The following is a 25,262-nucleotide window of genomic DNA, read 5'->3' on the forward strand; positions in this document are numbered from 1 at the left end:
CCCAGAGAATTTGATTCGCTAGGTCCAGCAATCGAATTTTATTCCCATTTCAGGTGATCCAGGGACCATACCTTGAAAACCACCCTAGAAAAGGACATGACATCTTTGCTGTAGGGTCTTGGGCTCTCGGCCTTTTATAGCAGGTGAGTGGAAAAGGGTTCTCGATCCCAGGAACAACAGGAGTTGCAGTGAGATGGGTGTGGTGTGGTAGGAGGAGCACCTGCTGGGAGCGGAAGGCCTAGCAGCTCCCAGTTAGCCAGCCCTCACTAGCTGACGGCCACCGCGGAGCTGTCGCACCCTGGAGTTCCTGCCTCATAGAAGCACTCCGATTTTGATGGAGGGTTTGGAGTTGTGGTGGCCGTGAAAACGTGCCACTCCGTTGTCCTGCTGCAGGGAGTCTGACTGCCCAGCGGCCGTGTTCTGAATCCAGTGTGTCTGACCGGAGGCCATGCTCCCGTGGGCTGCTTCCAGCCAGCATCTGAGGGTGGCGGGGTACCGTGGTAGGCCCGTTCCTGACGGGCGCCAGACCCCTGTGAGCCGGCTTGAAGACCGCTCTGTTACTTGGCACTCCTCCTACCCCACCCCTTCTTCCTCCTTCCCCCCTTCCCAGAGGGCAGACCAGCCCCACAGTGAATCTCCCAGCCTCTCCTGGCTCCCTTCTCATTTCTTCTCTCAGGTGTTCCCCCAACCAGTCTCTTGGTGTCTGTTTCTCAGAGCACTGGACCTAATATAGGGGAGAAAGCCCATAAACTGGCAAAGAAATGAAGAGCTTTATGAGGGAAGTCAATAAGACACATCATCTAGAATATTTGTGCAGGTGGCGGGTAGGGCTGGCCAGACAGCTTAGTCAGGAAAGGTCCCTCTAACTTTCAGTGTGAAGTTGAACAAGTCATACCTGGTGTTTCTGCCGGCCCAAATGCATGTGTCCTTCCTCTGGTAACAGCACCCTGATTTTCTATGGGGCTACCGCTCCTTGCCCACTCTGTGGCCTGTCAGAGTATCTGTCCTACCTCTGCTTGTCCCCTTCCTCCAGTGGCCGAAGGGATCACTGCAGAGCTAAGAATAAGACCTGTGCTGGCTTTACTGGGAAGGAGGCATAGGCTCTCTGCTGATTGGCCAAGCTGAGGGTTTGTCAACCATCTTTTTATCCTCAGCATGAGGCTAACACGAAAGGAAGCAGAAATAAACAGGAGAAAAAGAAACTGACATCATTTGAGCCCCTGGATCCAGGTGTGCCTGAAGCCACAGCTACCCAAAGTTTCTATGAGAATTAATAATTTTCTCTTTTCAATTTAAAAAAATTAAAAAAAAATTTTTTCTCTCTTCATTTTAAATTGCACTTCTGTCACCTACAAGTGAAGGAGATCCAACTCTGATGCTCCTTGTCCCCAAGCCTCAATATATGCATCTATAAGGGAGTGCGTCCTCTCAGCTCAGAGACTCAGGAGCCAGAACCTGGTGATGCAGTGCTTCTCCCCCTTGAAGACGGCCTGCCTCCCTCAGCAGGACTGGCTTTATGAGTGTGTGACATGGGCAACGGCCCAGGGCCCCTCACGCAGAAGGGCCTGTCATTGGTTTAAAGTTCTGCTATCGTTGTCTTAAAATTTTTTTTAAAAAGATTTATTTATTTTAGAGAGGGGAAAGGGGCAGAGGGAGAGTGAGAATCTCAAGCAGACTCCCCACTGAGCATGGAGCCCCATTTGGGGCTCCATCTCACAACCCTGAGCTGAAACCAAGAGTCGGACACTCAACTGACTGAGCCACCCAGGCGCTCCATTGTTGTCTTGAGATTTTAGTAATTTGGTTTTTGAATTTGTAAGTGAAATCTGATAGGACAAGGGAGCCTGCGCGTGAGCAGACTGAAGACACTGCACGGGCATCCGCCGTACCTCTCTTCCGCGTTTGCATACAGCATCTGTGACGCCCCACAAGCACAGAATCCCGGGGGTCCCTCGTGCATGGCAGTTCGGCAAGACTCAAGTTATGGCTATAACTAAGTGGGGTGCCGGCAGGTCTGAAGACCGGACTTTCCTTTCCAACCAGAGCTAGACTGCACAAAGGAGGTCCATGGCATTCTGGGCCGAGGGGCTCTATCGTTTCCTCTTACTTGTGTTACTGCCCTGGACCAGCCACCACTTTCCTCGCCAGCAGCAGATAACCACACAGAAGGTAGGAAGAATAGGACAGCCCATAGTACGCTGTCCTTCCACCCTTCCTCACTCATCAGCAAGCTGCAGGGAGAGCGTCTTGATAGAAAGTACACATTATCAACAAGTGAAAGAAGATCAGCTGAGTCAGTTTCGTGCAGGGTTTGCATTGTTTTCCTAAGAAATACATATGCACATACAAGGGTTGAAATACAGATTGAAATTTCACCCATCTGGCACGTGAGTTAAATGCTCTTCTGTTTGCATTTAAAACTGGCACTGCAAAATATGAAGATGAATGGTAAAATTTCTGCTAATAATGTAAGGTTTTAGTTTTTCCCTACTTAGAACATTAAAGAGCAAATAAAAAACCCCACTGCCACAAGGCTAGAGACAATCAGGACAGCTGCATCTGCATGTCGCATTGGGCCCCACTTCTGTAGCTGGCCAGGCTCTCCGGACTCACCTCCCCCCAAGCTGCGGCGGGGGGCTCCACGGGCGGGTAGAATTTGGGCAGGTCCCAGGCGATCTTGGTCATAAACCACTTGAAAGTCTTGCAGTTAAGGGAGCTGCGCAGCTTCTTCTGGGCGGCGACGTCCCCGGCAGAGAGGTGGCGGTACTCGGGCCGGCGCTGGTAAATGTGCTCGGCGTACTCGTCCATCCACACTTCCGCCACTCGCTTCAGGTTCTGGAGGGCGACAGGCAGGTGGAAGGGTCAGGCCCTCTGAGGGGCCGAGGCCAAAGGGTGGGGGTGGGCCAAGGGTCCTGGAAGTTGAGGTTAATCCTTCTTATTTTATGTTGCATCAAAGACCCCAGCTCCACCGTGTTTATAAAGCCCTCTATATTTAATTACTTATGCATGGGTTTAGGACTCTACAACTTCCGGCTGAATAAAAGACGGCTGGTGTCTCCCCGCCCATCTTCCATCCCCTTTTTGTTTCCTCTGCCTCACTGTCTTCTCAGGTGGCTTCAGGAAAAGAACTTGAACCTGCCCCACTAACGGAAACCAGCCACAGGCATAGGGATTGGTCAGCAGTGAGCACGTGACCCACACCAAGCCAATCAGAATCCAGAGGTGTCAGCATTGGCAATTCTGGCACTACAGGGAAGAAATGCTCTGTTTCTGCTTGGATTGCTGTGTAAGATCTGACGGCCAGAGCTTCTGGGCCATAGGAAAACCCGACCAACGTTGAGTGAATGAAGCAGAGCTGAAGCCTAGACAAGGAACACATTCCTCCTTTTAGTACCTGAACCCAGCCATGCCTGAAGACAGCACTATCCTCGGACTTTCCATTCACAAAAGTCGGTAAATTCCCTTTCTGCTTATGCCAATGTGAGTTCGGTTTCTGTCATTTTCTACGAGTGCTGACCAAGTTGCCTGGCGAAAACAAATTATAATCTGCAACTGAAAGGTTGCAGCCTCTGGAATTTTAAATAATCCTCTGAGGTGTAAAAGTCGCTATTTTTGTTATGAAACACAAGGATAATCAATAAAAAAATGACAACCACATTATTGGCAAGTAGAGGCAGCAGGCAGGAAAACAGCCTGTTTGTGAGCAGATTTGGAGACAGAGGAGAAGTGAATTCTTTGTGTAACTGGGAGGAAGATTCCTCATTCCATCTGTAGTTGTATATACCACCTGCTGAGAACCACAGATGCCTGGTTCTGGAAGAACACAGCTACGGGGTTCAGGTGAAATTCTCTGCTCCAAAACATCTTCCTCCAACTCCTGGCTGTTGTCAGAAACCTGCCCTCCAACTCAACATTCAACTCTCCAGGCTTTATCTCTATCATAAACCACCCACCCACCCCCACTGCAATCCAAATTGTCTTCTGAAGGTAAGAGGGAGTTAGCATTTTAAGCTGTATCAATCATTCACACCTCAGTGTAAATGACTGCTCCAGAAGCAGCAGGTAAGGCAGGGGTTGGCAAGTATTTTTTGTAAAGGGTTAGATTATAAATATTTGAGGCTTTGCGGACCACATGGTCTCAACTCTGAGGTAGTTATAAAGGAGCCCTACACATTATGTAAATGAATGGGTGTGGCTGTATTCCAATAAAACTTTATGGACATTGAAATTTGATTTTCACGTATCACAAAATATTCTTCTTTCATTTTTTCATCCTATTTAAAAATGTAAAAACCATTCTTAACTCACGGGCCACACAAAAACAGTTTTCTGACTCCTGAGCAGCGACAAAGGAAGCCAGCAGGAAGGGGGGCCCCATGCCAAAGACAAAATTCACCAACTCCTCCATTTTGCTGACTCTCGAGTTTGGGACTAGGAAGCCATGAAATTTCCTTGCCAAGGCCTCATTCTTTCTGAGTGCTGAAGAGGTTGGCAGTGGGTTAGAGAAAATTAAGGAACAGTGTTATACCTGCCAGGCCCCTGCACGGCAAAGGCTGGGCTTAATTTAAAACTGCCCCAAGGAAGCTGAAAGCCTAAAAAAGCCTGCACACCTGAAGACTCTCCTTTTTCCAGTCTGCCTACCCAGGTCCTTTGACACACTCATTTGCTCAGACCACGGGGATGATGAGGAACTGCTATAGTCTCCTGTCCAACCACAGGCTAAAGTGGCCAATCTGACCAAGGAGAGGTGCCTAAATCCACCAGTGACTATAAAAGAATCGAATCACACAATATTTTCATTTTAATTGATCTTTAAATTACTATTTTAATGAATGTTGCATTTTCTAGACATGCCTCTCCCAGCTCTTGAACTTTTGTGCAGCTGACTGTCTGGACCAAAGTAAAGGACTGTGCACTACTATTACACCTCTCCTTGCTAGAGTCACACAGGGACTCTGAGATTTTAGGAGGCTGCGTGTTCCTCTCATCCCTCCCCCAGGCACCTCCCTAGTTCAGGGTCCCAGTCCTGTCTGAAGCAGCTCTGCTCTTCTTGTGTTTACGTTACAGAGATTTGCCCAGATCCTTGGACTAAGAGGCCCCTGTCTTTTTTTGCAAGTTTGAGTGGGTTTCTGTTGCTGCCTTCCCTAAGATCCCTCTCACAGGGGCAGAGACAAGAAGGATTTTAGCAAATTTAGTAAACAAACTAAGACTGGCTACTTGTTCTTGAGGCAGTGAGCTGCTGCTTAGCTCATTCTTCTTGAATTGCCACTTCACTGCTCTCTAGCTGTTTGTCTTTCTGGAATCTGACAACTTTAGTAAGACTGCTGTTTCTTTCTTTATGTTTGCACATTTAGGACTTTTAGGCAACCTCTCCTCAAATCTATCAAAATGATCTTCTAGGAGATAATGCTTTAGAAGGATCTGGCTGTTAAAACAAGAAGCAAACATTTACGGTATGATCTGCTACTCAACGAGGGTAGTTAGATACTATGATAAATTCAGCGGTGCTTGATTCAGGCATCTTTGTGGTCCTGTAAACAGACGTAGGGTGCCCCCTCTGATTGTTACTGGTTTAAAGTCACCAGGAGACCGACACAATACAGACAGTTGAAAAAGAAGTTTGAATGTTTAAACACAGAATTCAGAGAAGACATTGAAATAAACTTCCCAGTCTTGTTAACAGATGGTGACATTAGTACTAACAACAGCAGCCACTGTTTAAGGGACAATTGCTCTGTGCCAGGCACGGGTCAGACCTAAGTGGGTTAATGTCTCCACATTTCACTTTCCTCATCTCTCAAATGGGGATTAAAAGCACATGAGAATTAAGTTCGATAAATATGTAAGATTCTTTGCATGATGTCTAGCTCACAGGAAGTTTTTATGTGTTACTACAGTTAGCTATTATCCATTGAATTCATCTATGGTTCAATAAACAGGAGGTCGTGGTGCCTTTTAACCAGGTGGGCCTTATAAATGACCAGATAAGAAGAGGCTGCTTCGGAAATGATCCTGCTCAGGGGTCAGAGGTGTCCCCACAGTCCCACCATTTCCTGTAGCTGAGAGTCGCACTCTCGGGCTTACTGAGCGACTTTGCGCTGTTTTCCTGTCTGGCATCTTTCTCTGGGCTTGCCAATGGGATCTCAGAAGAAACGTGATCCCTACCTCTCCTGCTGAATCTAGAACCCGCCTGCCCTGCCTCCGTGTCGGATGGGCTGTTCGAAGTTCCGAGGGCAGATGCGGCTGTCGTTGGAACCTTCTACCACTAGAGGGCACTGCTGGCCCTCTTTTTCTTCAACGCGGGCCCCAAAGTAGCCCCTGCGCCTCCGGAGGGAGCTCAGCTCCCGCGGATGGAACCTGGGGGTCCCGCTGCCTCGTGGAGCCGCCCAGTCTTCCGTGTAACTCGCAGGACCGAGGCTCTTCCCGACCCGGGCCTACAGTTCTGCACGTCATCGATTGTCAGGTGATAGGAGGGGGAGGCGGCGGCCTGGCCGAAGGAGGTGTCTGGACTGATGACAAACAGGCTCCCAAGAGGGTCTCTGTCGGGAGGGGTCTCCACCAGGCACAGCTGGGCTGGTTACCCGCTTACCTTTCCAGCTTCCCCCAGACCTCTCTGCGGCCTTCTTTACCTTCTGGGGTCCTCTCTGCCCCATTTTTCTTTTGTGGTCACCTAGATTTTTTTTTTTTTCTCAAGATACTTAATATTTTAAAATTTAAGGTTTAGGGTAAGATCATTAATACAAAAACCAGAACCTCCGAATAGGCCTCTGGCTAACAGAGTTCTGTGTGTAGCCAGTGGCCAATTTAATTCAAGCAATGATTAATACAAACCATTTTAAGGTAATGAAATAGTTTGACACACAGAATTTTTGGCAGTGAAAGTCGGGGAGGGGGCGGGGAGAAGAGAAAGACATTGACATTTATTAGCCACCCTCCTGCCAGGAACTTTTAAGTGCCTTGCCTCAGGCTTTCCCCAACACACCACTCCACCTGTATTAATATTTATCTAATGGGTTTCTTTAAATCACACCTGGTCTAACTTTGCACCTACTTCAGCTTTATCCTAAGTAATCATATCTGTAAAATCACAAGTTTCTACACTAATGCATATCAATTTCTAATGCACATTAATTTAAACACATGTAAATAAAAATGTTCCTATGTCTGGCACCTAAAATGATCTTGTCTGCAACACTTGGGGAAACTGTGCCATCTCCTTAATTCTCTGCAATGCTAAGAGTTGTGAAAAATTAGCTTCCTTTGAACAAAAGAGGAAACACAGGCTCAGAGGAGTTAAGCAACCCTCTCAAGGTCATAGCAAATGAGTGGTTAAGCAGGGATTTAAGTAAGCTATTTTAAATTGGATTTCACCTAGAGAGTTGGGGGTGGGTGTGGGATGCACATCCTCACACCCGAGTCACTTGGCTTGGAGTCCCAGGTGTCGCAGGAGGTCTCTGCTGTGCTGATGGGCAGACCCCTGCCCCCTCCCCATCCAGGGAAGCCACCACCTTACCCGGGCCAGGCTGACTCCAGCGGGAACCTTGTAGGGGACATACTTCCTGTAGATATGGCCCACCCTGGAGCAGGGGATGTCCTCCATGCGGCCCCCACACATCCACACCTGCAGGGTGGGAAGGGAGAGAGAAGATGATATTTCTGCCTCTCATTCGCCATTGCCCCCAAAGGCCACTGTCCCTTCCTTCCATGCATTCATCAAAAGCATCAGCTTGGACTGTCTACTAAAGCCCCCATTCACAGAGCAAGGAGGAAAACACAGTAGTAACAACAGCAGTTTTAAATAGCTGACAGCGTTGAGTGCTTACTCGTTGCCAAACGCTACGGTACAAGCTCCCCATGCACGACCGTATCTAAGCCTCATCAGAAACCCTATGAAGTGGGTAGTAACGGAGCTCCATTGTAAAGAAGGAAAAACCGAGGCTCAGAGAAGCTAAGAGGCTTGTCTGAGGTCGCAAGGTTAGTGGGTGGCGGAGCCAGAATTTAAACCCAGCTTCGGCTGACTGCAGAGTCTGAGCTCTGAGTGAGTGCAGGTGCGTGGAGAGCTGTTTTGAGAGTTCTAAGGCGGCAGTGGGGGCTCAGTGGGAAGGACTACGGGGATCGCTTAGTGATGTCTGCCACAGGTGTGAGAGGGCAAGAGACGGCACATAGGCTCTGTATATTTACTGACTGTGGCATCCGATTCCAGAGTTTCCTCTCAGATCTGTAAGCCTCCTGCTGGGTCACCCTGAGCAGAGGCGGCAGCCTCCCTGCCCCGACTTCTCTGGAGTCTGGCTTCCTAAGCCATGCAGCTGGTATCACCGTAGAGAGGAATCTCAAGTTTCTCCTTGTGTTTCCCTCCATAGCTGGCATCACAAAGAGCTCCTGAGTTCTACTGTATGCTGGTCTGATGGCAATCTGGGAATTCTTCGTAAGTACGCTGACTCACACCCGCTGAGGGACCCAGGCTAAACGGACCCTCCTCAGCAGTCTTGGCTTCCAGTCCTGACTCGGTCACTTACCAGGTTTGTGACTTTGATCTCTGAGACTCAGTTTCCTCATCTGTAGAGCATGAAATGAAACCGGCCGTGGGGATGCGGTATCGCATGTCAAGTGCTTACTTGGCACAAGGCTTGGCACACAGTCACAGCTGTGACACGCACCACAGTGATGCATTCAGACCTCTGACTAATACGTGTGGAGAGTCCGCTACAGGCCCAGCAGCGTGCGGGGCACATTCAGGGTAAGTCCGTCAAGGCCCTTGCTCTCCTGGAGGGTGAGTATGGTGCCCAGCTCCGGGACGGCCCCCCGTGAGCCTCGTCTTCTGGCATTTGCACCTTTAGGCAGCTCCCTCCCAAATGTGTCCCGTGAGCCAGACCCGGGTAACCAACAGAAAAGTGCATTAATGATGGTCATCAAAGACACCGTGGCTTCCACCTTCCTCCTTCGGACCAGTTGCTTTGGGGCACCCAGCTGCCGTGCTGTGAGGACACTCAAGCAGCTCGTGGAGAGGACCAGGTAGGTGGTGAGGAGCTGAGGCCTCCTGCCCATTGTGCCAACGTGCCAGCTACGAGAGTGAGCCTCTTAGAGAGTGACCCTCCTGTCCCGGTCCAGCCTTCAGAGGCCCGTGGCCCTGGCCGACACCTTGACGGCAACCTCGTGACAGACCCAAGCAGAGCTGTCCTGCTAAGCCGCTCCCAACTCCCTGAGCCGCACAAACCTTGCAGTACTGTTTACTGCTGCTTTAGGAGGGCATACTGGGGGTGTTTTTTCCTGTGGCAGTAGTTAACTAATACAAAGGCAGTTTCGAATAGTGATGTGTGCTCTAAGGGAGCCAAAGCAAGGACAGATTCCCTGTATGGATCTATGAGAGGTCCGGTTACCTGCACCGGTCAGGGAAACCCTCACTTCGAAGGGAATATTAGATACAAGACTTAAATCGTGAGAAGGTAAAAATAACATAAAGATCCAAGGGGTGAGAAAACAGGTGGCGAGAAGAGCAAGTGAAAAGGCCCTGAGGTTGGCTTAATCACTGAATACAGAAAGCCAGAGGCCTGGAGCAGGAGCAGAGATGGGAGGGGAGGTCAGAGAGGTGAGCAGGGACAATCATAAGAGTCTCACAGGGCAAAATACGGAGTCTTCACCGAAAGTGTTCAGTGAGGGTGACAATATAATCCAATTTCTATTTTACCAAGATGACTCTGCCTGTGGGGTGGAGGATGGGCTAGGGTACAGGCTTGGGGGAGGGAGGGCCTGGGAGGCTCTTGCAGATAGAGACAGTCACTCATCGGTTTTGTGGACGCGGTGGTGATGGTAGGAGTCAGCTGTACTTGGGACATTATATATATATGTATATGTATATATATATGATAGCTATTTATTTATTTATTTATTTATTTATTTATTTATTTATTTAAAATAGGCTCCACACCCAGTGCGGGGCCCAGTGCAGGGCCCAGTGCGGGGCTTGAACTCATGACCCTGAGATCAAGACCTGAGCTGAGATCAAGAGTTGGTTGCTCAACCAACTGAGCCACCCAGGTGCCCCTTTGGACACTATTACTAATGTTATTACCAACTGGTGCCTCGTTTATGAATGAGGAGTAGGAGTGGGGACATCTACAACCCTGATTCTGTGCAAAAGACCATTTTCTAGCTTGAACAGCTCAATGGGAAATTGGGGATCTGGTTTCATGTCTTAATTAATTCACAGGCTCTAGAAGGGCTGCTTTTCCACCTCATGCACCTGGGTGTCCTCAGTCCCTCGTTACCCTCTGCCAGCCACTGTCTCCAACCACCCCGGATGTACCGCCTCCCAGGCTTCCTGCAAGGGGATATGTATGCATGGGGCTGCAATTAGTGGAAGTGCTGCCTGGAGAAATGCAATTATAGTCTGATCTTGGGGGAGAAAAAAAAATTGAGCAAGTCAATAGAACAGAACATTGGTCTTGAGATAATGGGCTCCTGATGGTAGATTAATGTCAAGGCCAAGCCAAGAAGTTTATTTTCAAAGCAGGAGATATTGATCAGGCGCCAGCATCCCATAACAATAACTCTTCCTTTATACAAAATGACTGATGCGGAAGTGATGCTTTTGTCTGCTGGATATTGCCCAGCTTGCCGGTGGGCTGCCCCTGCCTTTCGGGAGGCAGAGTGGCGCTGAGCAGGTGGGGGACATCTTGCCCCGTCTATTTTTGACCGTCTCCTGGGCAGTTGACTAGGCCGGCATCCAGCTCCCCGGACTCCATATTAAACTCGCATTAGCTAACGAGGCTGCATCTCTGCTCTGCCTGGCAGGGAACCTTCCTTTATGTAGTCAATGATCAATCTCCAAATCCTTCTCTTTGCTGTGACCTCTGGTTTCTTTGGCCCTGACCATGCTGGCCATCAGCCTGAAGGTTCCTGAAGAACCAGGGTGCCCTTGATCTGAGAGGTCTGAGGTATCCAAAACACCCTCACATTCCCAGCATGTCTGGAGCCTAGAAGGAGTCCTGGTTTGGGATGACAGGTTTACTCCTCAGCTTCCCTGCCCTGAACATGAGCCACCGACAGCCGACTCAGAATGGGAAGTGCCTTCAGACACAGAGACACCTGTTCAGCTGAAGCTGCTGTAACTCCCGAGTCCTCTGGGAGCACCTGAACAGCCTGAAAAGGGCCCTGTGTAGGGCGCACCCAACTCTTTACAACTCCCTCTAGCATCTTCCATGATGGTCAGCACCTCTATGGTGCTTGTTGGTTATCTGGCAGGATCCCAAGACTGGAAGGAACTCACCCTCCAGGAACAGGACAAAAGCTGGAGGCACAGAACGGTGTCCTAACTCACCCTGGGCTGGGGTGTGGCCAGAAGTGGTCTTGATCCCAGGTCCCGCGGTTCTGCTCTCAGCCCTGGTCTCCCGTCTGTGTACCGTTAGGGCCCTCTCCTGCCTTCCTTCACAGACGAGGCAGCTGCCCTCAAGACCCAGGACAGCCATGGCACGGGGGCTATGAGCACACAGCCCTGCCCATTCCCAACACCACCTCGAGCAGCTCTGTGGCCGGCACAAGGCCTTCACCTGGGGAGCTGCAGTCTGCTGTGACCGGGGCATGACGGCTCGCTACTGCCTCGAAAGGCCGCTCACATGGCATGAGACAGTCGTGAAAAGTACTTAGCTTGATGCCTGGCCGTAGCAGACTTGACTATGTTCATCATTCCCGTTTGCAAAAGAATGAGAAATACCATCACCTTGAAATGATACAGCATTTGCCCCTTTGCCCAACACCATCATGGTTTTTATTCTATGGCCTGATTTCTGAAACGGAGAAACTGAGGCTCAGAGAGTGAAGTGGTTTTTCTAACTTGGTAGCAGAACCTGCAGCTGACGAGAATGACAGGGCCAGGTGGGGCTGGCACAGTCATGGGGCACCACTGGGGGCCCGGCTGCCCCAGGGTGCTCGCCTCTCCCCCAGGTAACACACGGGCAGGAGAAGACTCCAGTTGGTGCCAAAGAGAAGCGGGAGGCGCAGCCAGCAGCAGCCAGACCACGTGTGGCTGGGACCCCCTCATATTTGGATGCAGACGCACACAGACTACCGAGATGACATATTTGCAACCCCTCTCTGCTGTTGGCTTCCTTCCCTCCTTCCCTGTCCAGCCCCTCGCTGGCCTCCACACCCACGGGGCACACAGCTGCCTGCTCTGGGCGCCGCGCTGCTCCACCACGAGGAGTGCGCAAACACCCCCCGTCAGCTCGTTTCTTGGTGCTCTTCTCCCCTGCAGAACAGCCTTCTCACTTCTCGTGGAAGCACCATGCCACTAGACAAGTACAAATCTAATTGTAAAAGCTTGCTCCCCATTCATTTTCATTGCTGCTTTGATTTATTTTATTAGCAAACTTCTTTTGTGTGATGACAGGCTTCACTGCAGTGTCTATAAAAGACAATTACTTGCTCTTATCTCCTAAACTGAGGAGGAAAGAAACAAGTGGTGATGTGCATCTGGAAGATACACGGGGGCCCAGAGAGCGTGTGGCAGAAGGGCCCGTCCTGTGGGGGAACCTCCCTCTGTTGAGGTCATGGCTGCCTGGACGCCACCAGGCCCGGGTGGCCGTCCTACCTGCCGATGGCCAGGAGAAGACGACAGCCGGCCACCGCTTCTGCTCTTGGCATACGGGCTGAGGACCCCTACGGAGTTCAAGCCCTGTTCAGCTGCACTTGGGGGAAATAACAGTAATGACCACCGGTTATTCGGCGTTGTCTGTGTGCTCAGGAAGGACACGGGGCTGCTGTTAGGAGCTTGGTTCTGGAGTAAGGACTGAGGTCTAATCCAGGCTCTTAAGCAAGCTTCGGAAGTCTGAAAGCCTCAGTTTCCCTGTCTGCAAAATGGGATGCATTCTCGTGTTTGCCTCCCGGGGTTGTGACGAGGCTGAAATGAGGTAATCCCGAAGCACAGAGGGCCGTGAGCAGTGCGTACGGGGTTCTCTGGGCGCACGGCAGCTGGCAGGCACTCCCCTCAGGGAAGAAGAAATGGTGTTACATCCATGTTTTCCGAGGCTCATGTTGTTTTGAATGTGTTAGTTTGTTTTAAGCAACAAGATGCTCTTTCAGAGAGTCTTACCAGCATGAAAGGACCTCACTCATGCTAGTTTTAGATGTTGATAATGGTTACTGGATACAGCTGGTAAAGAGTAGGAAAAAAGTTTTACTTTATTTTTAAAAGCCATTTGAATTTACTAAGTTAATATTTTATATAATATAGTTTTAAGCACATGAGTATCTAAATTAATAAATTGTTTGACTAATTCAACCATATCCTTAGGTTTATAGACAAGTTGGCCAAAAAAAAAAAAAAAAAAAAAAGGGCGGTGGTTGCCTTACATTAGGGTCTTGTTTCTTAAACTAATAAATTCAGTCAAGAGGCAGGGTCCCTGAGGTTTGACTCATACTTTGAATAGAGCACTCTCATAACCGCCCAGCGAGGGAGGTGCTATCATACCTTCTACATGTGAGGAACCCGAGGCCTGGCGAGACCCAGTGCCTTCCCCAAGGTCCCTCCGCTCATAAATGGCAGAGCCCAGAATGGAATCTGGGGTTGGGTCCCCCAGAACTAGGCAGCTCTGAGACCTCCAGGGAGACCACACCTTCCTGGTTTAATCTTTCTTGAGCCTGGTCCTGACCCTATTATGGTCTTCTGCCAAGCCCCCTATCAACATCTGTCTCACCTGCAGAACAGGCATCCCTGGCTTGCAAACAAGGCTCTCTGCCACCTGTTCCTCTGCTCTTGGTCACCTCCGGCCCTCTCCACACCCCCTGCACTCAGGTTGTGGACGCTGCTGAGAACCAGCTGCCGTCCGTTCACTTTTCTGCTCTGCAGGGCAGCTTGCTTTTCTTTCCATCAGTAATGCAGCCCACACAAATCTATCCTTTCTTTCTTTTTCCTTTCCTTTCCTTTCTTTTCTTTCATTCATTCATTCATTCATTCATTCATTCATTCACACATGGACTAGTCATTGGTCAGCCTTGCTCTAAAAGCCTGTCTGAAGAAATGGAATAGAAACTCGTTGCCAAGGGTGGACCCAATGACCCAAGAATATAACTGGGTGAAGGTGCTGGGACATGCTGGCCAACCGGCCAAGTGGCCTCCCCGTTCGTTCTGTCCTTCCACACCCAAGCCTGAGCACTCTCTCTGTACAAGACTCCACATATTCATCACAGCCAGAGTTTTCACCCTTGGGAACATCAGAATCGCCTGGAAAGCTGGTTAAAATAGAGTGCTGGGCCCCACCCTTAGGGTGTCTAACTCAGCAGGTCTGGGGTGGAGCCTGAGAATTTGCATGTCTAACAAGTTCTCGGCTGCCGCAGATACTGCTGGTCTGGGGCCCACACTCTAAGCACCAGCACATACTGGAATGTGACGGCCTCCCTCAGGATAATGGTACTAGCGAGTTCACGCAGACAGCCCTGGGAGTTTGGGGTTATTAAGTGCCCTCGTAGATGAGAAGATACCGCTTCAGCAGAAAGGGCAAGGGAGCCGTCCAAGGTCTCACTGAGGGTTCGCTCCAGAGCTGGGCCTGGAGCCAAGGTCTTCCGCCTCTGTCTCGTCAGCCTCAAAGCTGCTCCTGCTCCTATCTTCCTGCAGCTGCAGCCCGATCACATCAGCCGCAACAATGCCAACATTAACAGCCACCGTTTACCGAGCATTTATCATGTGCCAAGCCCTGAGCTAAGGTGTTAACACGGTTTGACTGACATGTTCACACCCACACTATGAAGTAAGGATGATTCTATCCCCATTTGATAGCTATGGAGTTAAGTGCAGAGAGGTTAGGTCACTTCCCCAAGGCCACACAGTGACGAGCTGATCATGCCTGCACAAGAACCCAGGAGGTTTGACTCTGTGGGCCACGTACTTAATCCTGGGGTGTTGTCACATGAGGGTTCTGATCGGAACAGCTCCCACTCAGCGAGTGCCTCCTTTTTGCCTGGCTCTAGGCCAGGTAAATGTTTCATGCCATTTAGTTCTTACAGCAAAGCTCTGAAGAAGTTACTCTCGCCACTTTTAGTGATGAATGACTGAGACATGGAGAGACAGGTGTGTGCGGCTGGGAAGCCATGGAAGACAGACGGCCCTTGGGCCTTTGAGCCACCTTCCTGGAGGAATGGTGGGGGATGCAGGCTCCCACAGACAGAGATGTTCATGGAATTTCAAAGGGCTTGCTCAGAGTCACGAGCAGAATGCCTTCCCTGTCCCTAGCAGGCGGCTCTTGGAAAGGCTGGGCACCTGTAACCCGGAGGTAAATGCTGCACACAGCAGAGCATGTGCCCGGCATCCTTGGATAACCCAGGGAAGGAAGGAGCTGGCACCGGGGGTCCAGCAGCGACACTGCAGCTAGTCTGAGTCAGGGGGCTGCAAGGGGGAGGGGAGAGAGATGTGGAAAGGTATTGGCATGCAGGTGCTTGGATAGAGGTCCCGGATCGCCTTCTGCCTCTTGTGCTGGTCTCTGGAAATCGTTTCTCCCTCCTGTGTGGCACCTTAACTCCCCTCGGGGCTGGTCCTGACTCTCTCTAGGCCGGGCCGGCCTTTCCTCCACATCTTCTACCACGAGAAATGAGATGAGCATGGGGCTGTTTAGGGTCAGGACATCTGGGATCTAGCCGAGGGTCCCTGGCCCAGTCACCAGACCACTAAAGGCGTCAGGTCACAACATCACCTGTAACCAGTTTCTGGGGGTGCTCCTACCTTCTTTCCACATTCTTCCATTTAATCCTCCTGATGCTGCTGTGAATTTTACAGAAGGAAAACCTGAGCATTTTCTTTTTTAAAATCTGCCCCAAATCTGCAGCCTGGGACTGGGTTGGGCTTTGACAGCTCTATCCAACAAAGCAAACCGAGGCCCCCGACACCTCCTGTCTCTACTCACACGGGACGGGTTTCCCTCTCCAACAAGGCTGTCCTCCGTCTCCTCATGTGGCATTCCGTTACTCCCTTGCTTACGTGAGCCTGCCGCAGGGGAGCCCCAGGGTGGCACGTCTGTCCTCTGAGGGCAGCAGCTGCTGCCTCTGCCTCCTCGAATCCGCCCTGCAGAGGTGTGCTCAGTCCTCCCCTCGGGTCTCCTCACTGTCACTGCCTTCTCTGGAGGCCTGCGGGGCGGGGGGGTGGGGCTCATCCCTGAACTTGCAAATGGCTCAAACACAGCATTGGGATGTATATGGCGAGGGAGCACGGGGAGGGCGGAAAACCAACATTTTTTCCTTCTTAGTTAAAAAAAAAAATTGTAATTTTTTCTTGATTATAGAAGTGATATGTACCTATGATGAACATACTCATTGTTACAGAAACATTAGTAGAAGGGGATGACCGCATCTGGAGCCCCCCCCGCCCCCTGCCCGCCGATGCCGCGAGGGACAGGAAGCCTTCGCGGTGCTGTGGGTCCGAGCACAGACTCCGTCTGAGTCCGACACGCAGGGCTGACACCCCTGTTCCAGCTGTGTGAGTCCGTGGAAGTGATTTAACCCGAGCCTCAGCGTCCTCATCTACAAAAGGGAGAAAATCAGAGCACTGCCTTGGGTGTATCGCGGAGGCTAAATGACGGTGTGTGAACAGTGCCGTGCACACAGCTCCACACATTTCTAGGGCGCGTGCCCAGGAAACATTAGCTGCTGTGAGGAGAGTCTCGGGGTTTTTGTTTGCTGGTTTGCCTTTACCATATTTTTAAACATTAAGCATGAAATCATAGTACGTATACACAATTTTTTGCTTCTGTTTAAACTTAATTTTGGAGGCATCTAACTTTTTAAAATATAATACTCCATTGTTTAGATGTGCTCTAACTTATTTACACCCTTAGGATGTACATTGGGGTCATTTTCAATCTCTCCCTACTAGAAGTAAGGCCTCGATAAATAGCTTCTGCCTAAATCTTTGCTCATCCTTGCAGCTGTCTCTCTTAGATAAACCCCTGGGTGTGGAATTTTCGGTCAAAGAATGTGCTTGGTTTGGCATGGAACAGATTTTGCCAAATTGCTGTGAACGAGAGCTAGCCACGTACACTGTTGCAGAGCCCACCTCTCTCCCGCCAGCTCGTCCATATTGTCCTGTGGGTACTTTCTCTCTCTTGGATCGCAGACTTGAAGCTATCCTAACCCTGGTCTCCTGGGGACACTGTGCCATCTTCCTTCTGGCTCGTCCTACTGCTACCGCCTCTAATCCAAACCACTCTTGTACCTGTGTAAGTCAAAGGGCTTTCCCCACAGCATCTTATTTGATTCCATCTCGTGGGATAGCAAGGAAAGTCGTAACAGCACTGTCTGGGAAGTGAGGGCCAGAGAGGTCAAGCGGTTGGTCTAGGGCCCCCAGATGGATGGATGGAGAGCTGAGATGAGAAGCCAGCGCCCTGCCTTCTTGCCGAGTACCCTTCCCACCACACCACCATTACGCAAAAATGGTGATGTAAGTCTGGGAAGGGCAGGGCGAAGGAAGTTTTATCAGATAGGAACTGATGCCACTAAGTTATTTAAAACACCTACTATGGGCCAGACAATGGGTCTAGAGATAGCCTCCAGGAAGCTCACAGTCCAGTGGGGAAGACAGGCCACCCCTTGGGTCATGCCAACATGAGGAATTCAGAGCCAAGCCAGGACTGATGTTGGGGTGGACCCTGGCCAGCACAGGGAGCTCAGGTAAGGCTGAATGTGGGCTGGCCGGACTAAGGAAAGGCATTTCAAGAACAGTGAACAGTGTGTGCTTCCAGAGATGGCCTGACATGTAAGCCTAGGACTTGTGAGCAGTTCCACATGGCTGGGCACACACATCTGTGGTTTGCTCCGCCCCCACAATCATTCTCCTTCTAGATACAGTGCCTGCACTTTCCTTTGGGGAAAGTCCTGTCTCCAGGATGGGCAAGGAACCAGCAGGCCAGTGAGACTCAACCTGGGGACTTCTATAAGAATGATCAGAAAGACAAACTCTCTTTCCAACGGGATGCTGGGTATTTCCATGAGAGAAAGCCTGCCCTGAGCAGGAAGCCAACCTAGATGAAAGCAGAGTCAAGGGACTGAGAGAGAGGGAGACCAGCGGAGATGGGTTAGTCCCTGGATCCAGCCAGGCCTGAAAGGTCTGGCTGGGAATTTCAATTTTGTGAGCCAATTGATTCTGATTTTTCACTTAAATCAGACTGACTAGGACTTGGGTCATTTGTAACCAAGAGTGCAGACTAATGCAATGGGGTGAGAGGACAGGGGGAGGGTGGAGAGAAAAGCAGGGGTCAGTTCATGGAGGCAGGTACAGGCAGGCTATGGAGTTAAGGATTTAACCAGCCACTAGAACTGGGAAGATTCTGACTGCCACCCCGGAGAACTCTGATAGTGTGACTGTGCCTTTTGGAAACAAAATCTCTCCTGGCTGAGAGAGAGAGAGAAAGGGAAAGGGGAAAAAAAATCAATGACTCTTCCAGAAATTTCAGAACCTTCAGAATACCTCTTGTAGGGTTTTCCCATCAGGATAGATGGCCTACTCTGGAATTGGAGCCAAAGTATTAATTCATCAGACCAATGGCACATATCAATTTATCTTAATTTCTGAAAATACACTCGAGCCTTTCAGACCAGTCTCTTTTCTCTGTCACCAAGAAGAAAAGAGGTCTCAGCAGAGATGAAGCAGAGGGAACATGGCCCTTTCAAAATGTTCCACTCTGGCTGAAACGGAACCCCGGCATTGCGGGGAGGCGTCTCTGGCAGAGGAATGGGCTTTCCCGTGCCCTCAGCATGGTGGGCAGGCCGTCCGCGGGGGCTTGGGAGACAATGCCCTGGGAGATGAGCAGCCACGGGCTCGGGCAACTCACGCTCTCCAAGCCAGGAGCGAGAAAACTGAGGGAGGAAAGCCCCCCTTCCAGACCTGGGAGCCTCCTCATTACACAGAACCCTTTCCCCTCGAGAGTGAAGCACATGAATTGGATCAAATGAAACAGGAGCCAGCCTCCTTCCCCCTCCTGGATGTGCGACTTCCAATATGGCTTCATTACCGAGTCTTTTGTAAATAAACTGTGTGGAGAAAAATGCCATTTGTTCTGCTGTAATTGCCTGATGAGCATCATTAGATGGGTCTTTGAAACACACAGAATGAAATCATTTTGGGTTTAGGAATTCCTTTGTGCAAAGCCTTCTCCTTTCGCTATCCTCCAGAGAGGGCGTTTCTCAAAGGGGACTTCGTGACCATGGAGGCTGGTTTCTGGCCAGTGGCGCACCTGCTTTGCGTGACACACCAACACAGATTTATTCAGTGCCTTCTCCGTGTCAGGCAACCCTTTAGGTACCTGGGACACAGCAGTGAGTGAAACACACACACATTCCTGCCCTACTGGCGTTGCCATTCTGGCGAGCACTCAGAACACAGGCGTGCCCATTTCTGGGTACACACTTGGTAGAAAACTTCATAAATCAAGTTTGTTTGATTGCTGGATTGAGGGATTGTGAGGTTAAAACTCTCTTGATTCCCTGTGTGTGATTTCACTGTACCCATAAGGATGTGACATTTGGAAACCTAGACTGCATGGGCTAGGGATCTCAAAAAAATGACATGTGTGCCATCACTTGCCAGACCAGCACCCATGGCAGACATCACTAATCAATCACTGCTTTTTCTGATTAGCTCGGATGCAGCTTCAGAATACACAGCACCACAGTGCTGGGTAGCCCCTATCCCTGAGCAGATCAGAGTTGGCTGCGAGAGGAAACCTATTTGCTATTTCTCACTTAACCTGTCAGTAATTCACTTCACTGAGAGGCTGCAGAATATCCCAGTGAATGAAGAACCACCCAGGAGGAGGCAAACACAGAAGACGGGGGAGACACTGCAGCCGACTTCTCAGGCTCGTTTTCCTCTCAAGTGTCCTTCTCTCCCTCTCCTGTCCCTACAGAGGCCTAGGAAACGTGGCAGGTCTGAGTGTGGGCTCTGCAGTCAAGGACACCTGGGGCCAGGTCCTGGTTCCATTACCCCACCTGTGTGGGGCTCAGACACCTCAAGTGGTCTGAGCCCCACTTGCCTCCCTGTGAAATGGGTATAATGAAGACATCCCTCTGCTAGGGATGCTGGGAGGATTAAATAAGCCAGCCCGTGTGAAGGGCTTAGCACAGTGTCCCGTCAGCTCTGAGCAGGGCTGAAATCTAGAACTTGTTTGCAGCTGGGGTCCGCTCTGACTGGTTGGGGCCTGGGCCCTCATCCCCGTTAAATACTTCAAATATCACCCCTGGACATGAGTGTTAGTTAGTTTAGGGGCTGGTCCCCTTATGGGAGACAGCTTCAGAACTCCAGAGGTAAAACCGACACAGCTTGCCCTTCAAACCAAAATAAAGTCGTGGTAGAATTCCAGGTGGTTGTCTTCTTGCTAATCAAGGGTTTACGATCCCCGGTTCTGAACAGCTCAACCAGTGGTGTGCACAGTGACAGTAATGATGTCAATATGAAAACCATCTTCGAGATGTTGTTGAGAAGAACCCAGCCGGCATGGGCGCATCTAATCCTCCAAACGACCCTGTGAGGATCCAACTATCATGAAGCTCATTTTGTGGAAGCAGAAACTGAGGTTCGGCGAGGTGAGCCTTCCTTACCCAAGATCACATAGCTGGCCGGAAGTGGCAGCGCTGGGACGCGACCCCAGCACCGAAGTCTCAATCACTGTGTGAGACGATGGTCCCTTGCATAAAAAGTTGGTGCCGAAGTTGGAAGTTGGTGGGGGGGGGCATCAGGGTTGTGTATTCCCAGCAAATGACCATTCCTCATGGGTGGGGTTATGTCCTCCCAGGGGTCCCGGGGATATTAGAAGCAGGTCCTGGCCCACTTCCCCTCAGAGGGACAAAGCCTCTCTTCTTCACCTGACTCAATATGGAATCCCACTAGTGAAGGGGAGAAAGTGGCCCCAGAAGTTTGGGTGGCTAACTAGCAACCACCATTTCCCTACTACCATTGTCGAAGCTTCTACAGCACATGGGATGCTGGTGTAAAGATTTATTCACTTTTTTCTTTTTTTAAAGATAGTGCGCATGTCTGCCTCATGCAAGGGAGTGGGGGAGGGAGCGGTAGGGGAAGGGGGAGAGGGGAGGGAAGGGGCAGGAATCTCAAGCAGACTCTGCTGAGCACAGAGCCAGGTGCGGGGCTTGATCGCTGGACCCTGGGATCATGACCTGAGCCGAAACCAAGGGTCGGATGCTTAACCGACTGAGCCACCCAGGTGCCCCTTCACTGGATCTTTAATAAATTTTATCAATTATTAATTGCTGGTTGTGTCCCCAGGTTGCATGTTAAGCACTTCTAAGATATTACCTCATTCAATCTTCACAATAGCTCTGTAAGGTAGGTAGTATCATTACTCTCTTATTTCACACAAGGAAAGAAAGCTAATTAAACTTGTCCCAAATCACCAAGCTCCTGAGAAGTGGAGGTGGGATTTGAGCCCACACTTTCCTGAGGCCACAACTTGAGTTCTCGACCACTGGTCTCTATGGCAAACTCCAGCAGTGGTGGATACAAAGAGGAAACCTGAGAGGGGTGGCCAGGAAGCACTCAGGCTACCTAGGAATCTGGGAGGCCAAGGGCCCTCCCCGGAGCACAGCCCTCCCCTAGGCCTGTGTATCCTGCTTGTCCTGGTTTCTCTTCCCTGCTGCTGGGTTGCTGGGCATCTCACTGGGAGACACAGCACCATCTTTACTGCAAGGGAGACCTGTCTTATCCTAACGCTGCCATCCTAAGAAGCAGATGATATAAGAGCTGTGGGTAAGGCCAGTCTTCAGCAGCCTGAGGAGACACCCCACATCCATGATCGCACGCAACAAGGAGTGGCCCACAGCCCCTGACTTCTTCACCTGAGCAACAGGAGCTGCAGAACCTTAGGGTTCAGTCTTTCCAGGCTCAGGACAGGTGCCAAGGGGGTGTGGCAAGAAGGGGGAGAAGGGGGCTTCCAAGAAGCTGGCTCACCTTGAATGAGATTTCATACTGCTCCCCTCCCCAGATCTCCAGGCCTGGATCGTACCCGCCCAGCTCCCAGAACCATTTCCGGTCCACAGCGAACAGTCCACCGGCCATCACGGGAGACCTGCCAGGGAAGAAGAGTGCTGTGTGAAGACCAAACACTGTGGCCGCGTGCTCTGAGTGTGAGGCAACACTGCCGTTCCCCTGGGGGTGGTGCTGCACGCTGCCCCATGAGCATGGCCCACGTGTCTAGCGGGGAATCCAAGGCCCCTCCAAGGGAGGACCCAGGCTGTCTTCAGTCTTGGCCAGAACTTCCCTTCTTAAATGCTACATTTTAACCAAACCGATCCAAAGCTCCTTTCAACCGTTACTTGTGAGAGGAAATCACAGGAACGCGTGCCTTGCAGCCGCATTGGCAGTGCCTCACTGGTCCTCCCACGGGTGAAATGGTCTGAATCAGGTTCCTCCAAGCCTGTCTGGGCTGTGGAATCTCTTAGAAGACAAAACACACAGCTTGCTGGGCCCTACCCCAGACCTATGAAGCAGTTCCTAGGGGACAGAGCCTAGGAATATGTGTTTTCAAATAGGCTCCTTGGATGATTCTCACTCAGTCAGCCCAGCACTGGACATCTGTTCTGCTGAGAGTGTGCAGAAGAAGATACAGTCTCTGTTCTTTCTGTTAAACTGGGATACGATTAACTCCACACATTCACTGTCTCATTACTCTAGTCTCTGAGTGCCAGCTGAGCCATGGATGCTGGGAGAATGTGGAGGTAAATCAGATTTGGCCTGGACTTCAGGGGATACTAGTGTGGGAGGGCAGCCACCTCAGGACAGAAGGATCCAGAAGACGGCGGGGGGGGGGACAGGAACACGAAAGGAGGGAGTGTCTGCCTCCAGGGTTTGAAGGCAAGGAGGGAGGCTGGGGCAAGAGTCAAGAAAGGGTGCTTGGGGGGGAAGTTCGAGGTGGGTTTTGACAAGTGGGAAATGAGGGCAGAGGAAGGAACCCCACAGGGGAAACCCCCAGGAGCAAGTGCACAGAGATGATAAATTGGGGGCACCGTGGGCAACAAGACGTCAGCCTGGCATCGTGCCAAGCCCAATGGGGATGCCATGCTGCAGCCTGCCTGTGTCCCCACGGTGCCTCACACAGGGCTGGCACCTGAGAGGGGCCACCCATATTGGTTGAGGTAGCTGAGGGAGAAACATTCCAGCAGCCAACTCCACGCCACCTCCTGGCCTTGGGAACTGCAAGCTCATGGAAATTGGGCTGATTTAAAAAGAACGTAGCTAACCCACAGCCCTCCCAAGCTTCCTGTAGCAGATGAACCTTGACAGCATCGAAGGGACTCCTTTAAAGGAAGATCCCCTTGAATATTCACTGAGGGCTCAAATGTGGCAGGTGCTTGCCTGCACTAATTTTTTAAAAAGATGACCACTCCTTGCGTTGACCTCATGAGATGGGCCTCATCCTTATCGCCTCACTGACACATGTAGAAACCAGAGCACAGACAGGTAACTTGCTCAAGGCTTCACAGCTACTAAGCAGGTTTTGAATCTCTAATCTTTGCCGGAGCTCACACCCCTCAGGGCCACAGAACAATTCCTCCTGTCAGGCATGAGCAATCGAGAGGCAGGTGATGCGTGAACAGGACAGGGGATCAGGGATGGGGAAGGCATCCCTCCAGCTTCCTCTCTCCTTTACCTTTGGTGTGATCTGAGACGAAGTGTTTAACCATTTAACCCTGTGTCTCCTGGTACAGCAGCCACGGCCACATGTGCCACGGAACCTCTGGAATGTGGCTACTCTGAACTGAGATGTGTTGGAAGTGTAAAGATACACCCGGGATTTCCAAGACTTAGTGTGAAAAAAAGAATAGAAAAGGCCTAATTAATAATTTCAGGGGCGCCTGGCTGGCTCAGTTGGTAGGCATGCAACTCTTGACCTTGGGGTTGAAAGTTTGAGCCCCATGCTGGGTGTGAGATGACTTAAAAAAAATCTTTAAAAAAATAATTTCAAAGTGTTGTTTACATGTTAAAATGAGACGATTTTAGGTATACTGGGTTACACAGAGTATATTACAAAAATGAATCTTAGCTACTTCTCTTTACCTTTTTTATGTGGCCACTAGGAAATTTACAAGTACTTACGTGGCTCACATTATGTTTCTACTGGACGGTGCTGATGTAACTCTGAGCTGGTCTCCCATCTACACAATGAATGTATAGCTGTGTTTCCTGGCTTGTGTTGCTGTTCTATTTCTGAAAGTACCCAGTATTATGAAAAATAAGGTGTCTAGTATCAACTTTCCTCTGTCTTATGAAGGTTGTGGGGTTTGGGTTTTTTGCCTGGAGATGCAAATACCCTGCTTGAAGGGGCAGGGAGTGTTTCTGAGCCCGTGCTTCAAGGGAAATCAAACCCGAGACTCTGCACACGGAAATGAGACTGGGTGGAAGCCAGTGGCAAGAGCCGAGGAGCTGCTGTGGAAACGGGAGGATATTAGCCTTAAGGCGTTTTGGATGCTCAAGGCTTGCCTCCAGAGGGAGGCCTCTCCTCCGGCCCAGTCTATTTTCTGCTGTGTTCAGCAATAATAATAACAACAATTCTGAGTGTCTAGCGTCTACCATTCACTTTACCGACATCTCTCCAGCTCTCACAGAGCTCTATTCCTAGCCCCCTTTTCGGATGGAGAAATCTGAAATTCAGAAATGCTACATATTCCGCTCAAGGGCATGCACTGAGTCCGTGGATAAGCTGTGGTTCCAGCGGGGGTCTGCCACCAAAGCCCGTGCCCTTCAAACTTCATTCTACTGCCCTGTGCCTGCAGACTGCCCGCTTGCTGGCACCGTGGAGAGGTGTGCAGAAAATGACCAGGATTTTTCTAGTGGCCTCTCCCTGGGTTTTGTTCAAATACAGTACAGAAAAGATACTCTGGAAAGAATCAGAGGATATAATCGATGGAGGGTCCTTCAGGAAGCATCCAGGCCAGTGGCTCTCAACCGTGGCCACACATTAGCATCCCCTGGGAGCTTTAAGGAACACGGATACCTGAATTCCAGCCCAGACTCTGGTGTAACTGGTCTCGGGGGCGGGGGCGGCCTGGTGGGTTTTGTTTGTTTGTTTTGACGAACTCCCCAGGTAATGCTGATGTGCAGCCAGGTTGAGAGCCACTGCTCTAGGGCGGGCCGGCCCCTTCCATAGCCAGATGAGGCAAGGGAGAGAGGCCCCGGAGGAAACCAGTGGGGCCTCTGCCACCGAGCAGCAGCATGACCTGGACTTACCTTTTCCTCATCCTGCAATGAGAAGATGAATGTGCGAGACCCATCCTTA

General features: G+C 50.6%; 1 protein-coding gene across 1 annotated transcript in view; it reads right to left on the reverse strand.

The window, feature by feature from the left end:
* GALNT10 (polypeptide N-acetylgalactosaminyltransferase 10) overlaps positions 1-25,262 on the reverse strand; it is a 218,049-nt gene that overhangs the window by 12,386 nt on the left and 180,401 nt on the right. The window contains exons 7-9 of the mRNA XM_040630382.1: positions 21,938-22,055; positions 7,514-7,621; positions 2,614-2,835 (exon numbers count right to left, since the gene is read on the reverse strand). Coding sequence (XP_040486316.1) covers positions 2,614-2,835; positions 7,514-7,621; positions 21,938-22,055 — 448 coding nt within the window. The remainder of the gene's footprint in view (positions 1-2,613; positions 2,836-7,513; positions 7,622-21,937; positions 22,056-25,262) is intronic.

The sequence above is a fragment of the Ursus maritimus genome, unplaced genomic scaffold, assembly GCF_017311325.1.
Source record: "Ursus maritimus isolate PB19 unplaced genomic scaffold, ASM1731132v1 scaffold_15, whole genome shotgun sequence".
Lineage (NCBI taxonomy): Eukaryota > Metazoa > Chordata > Mammalia > Carnivora > Ursidae > Ursus > Ursus maritimus.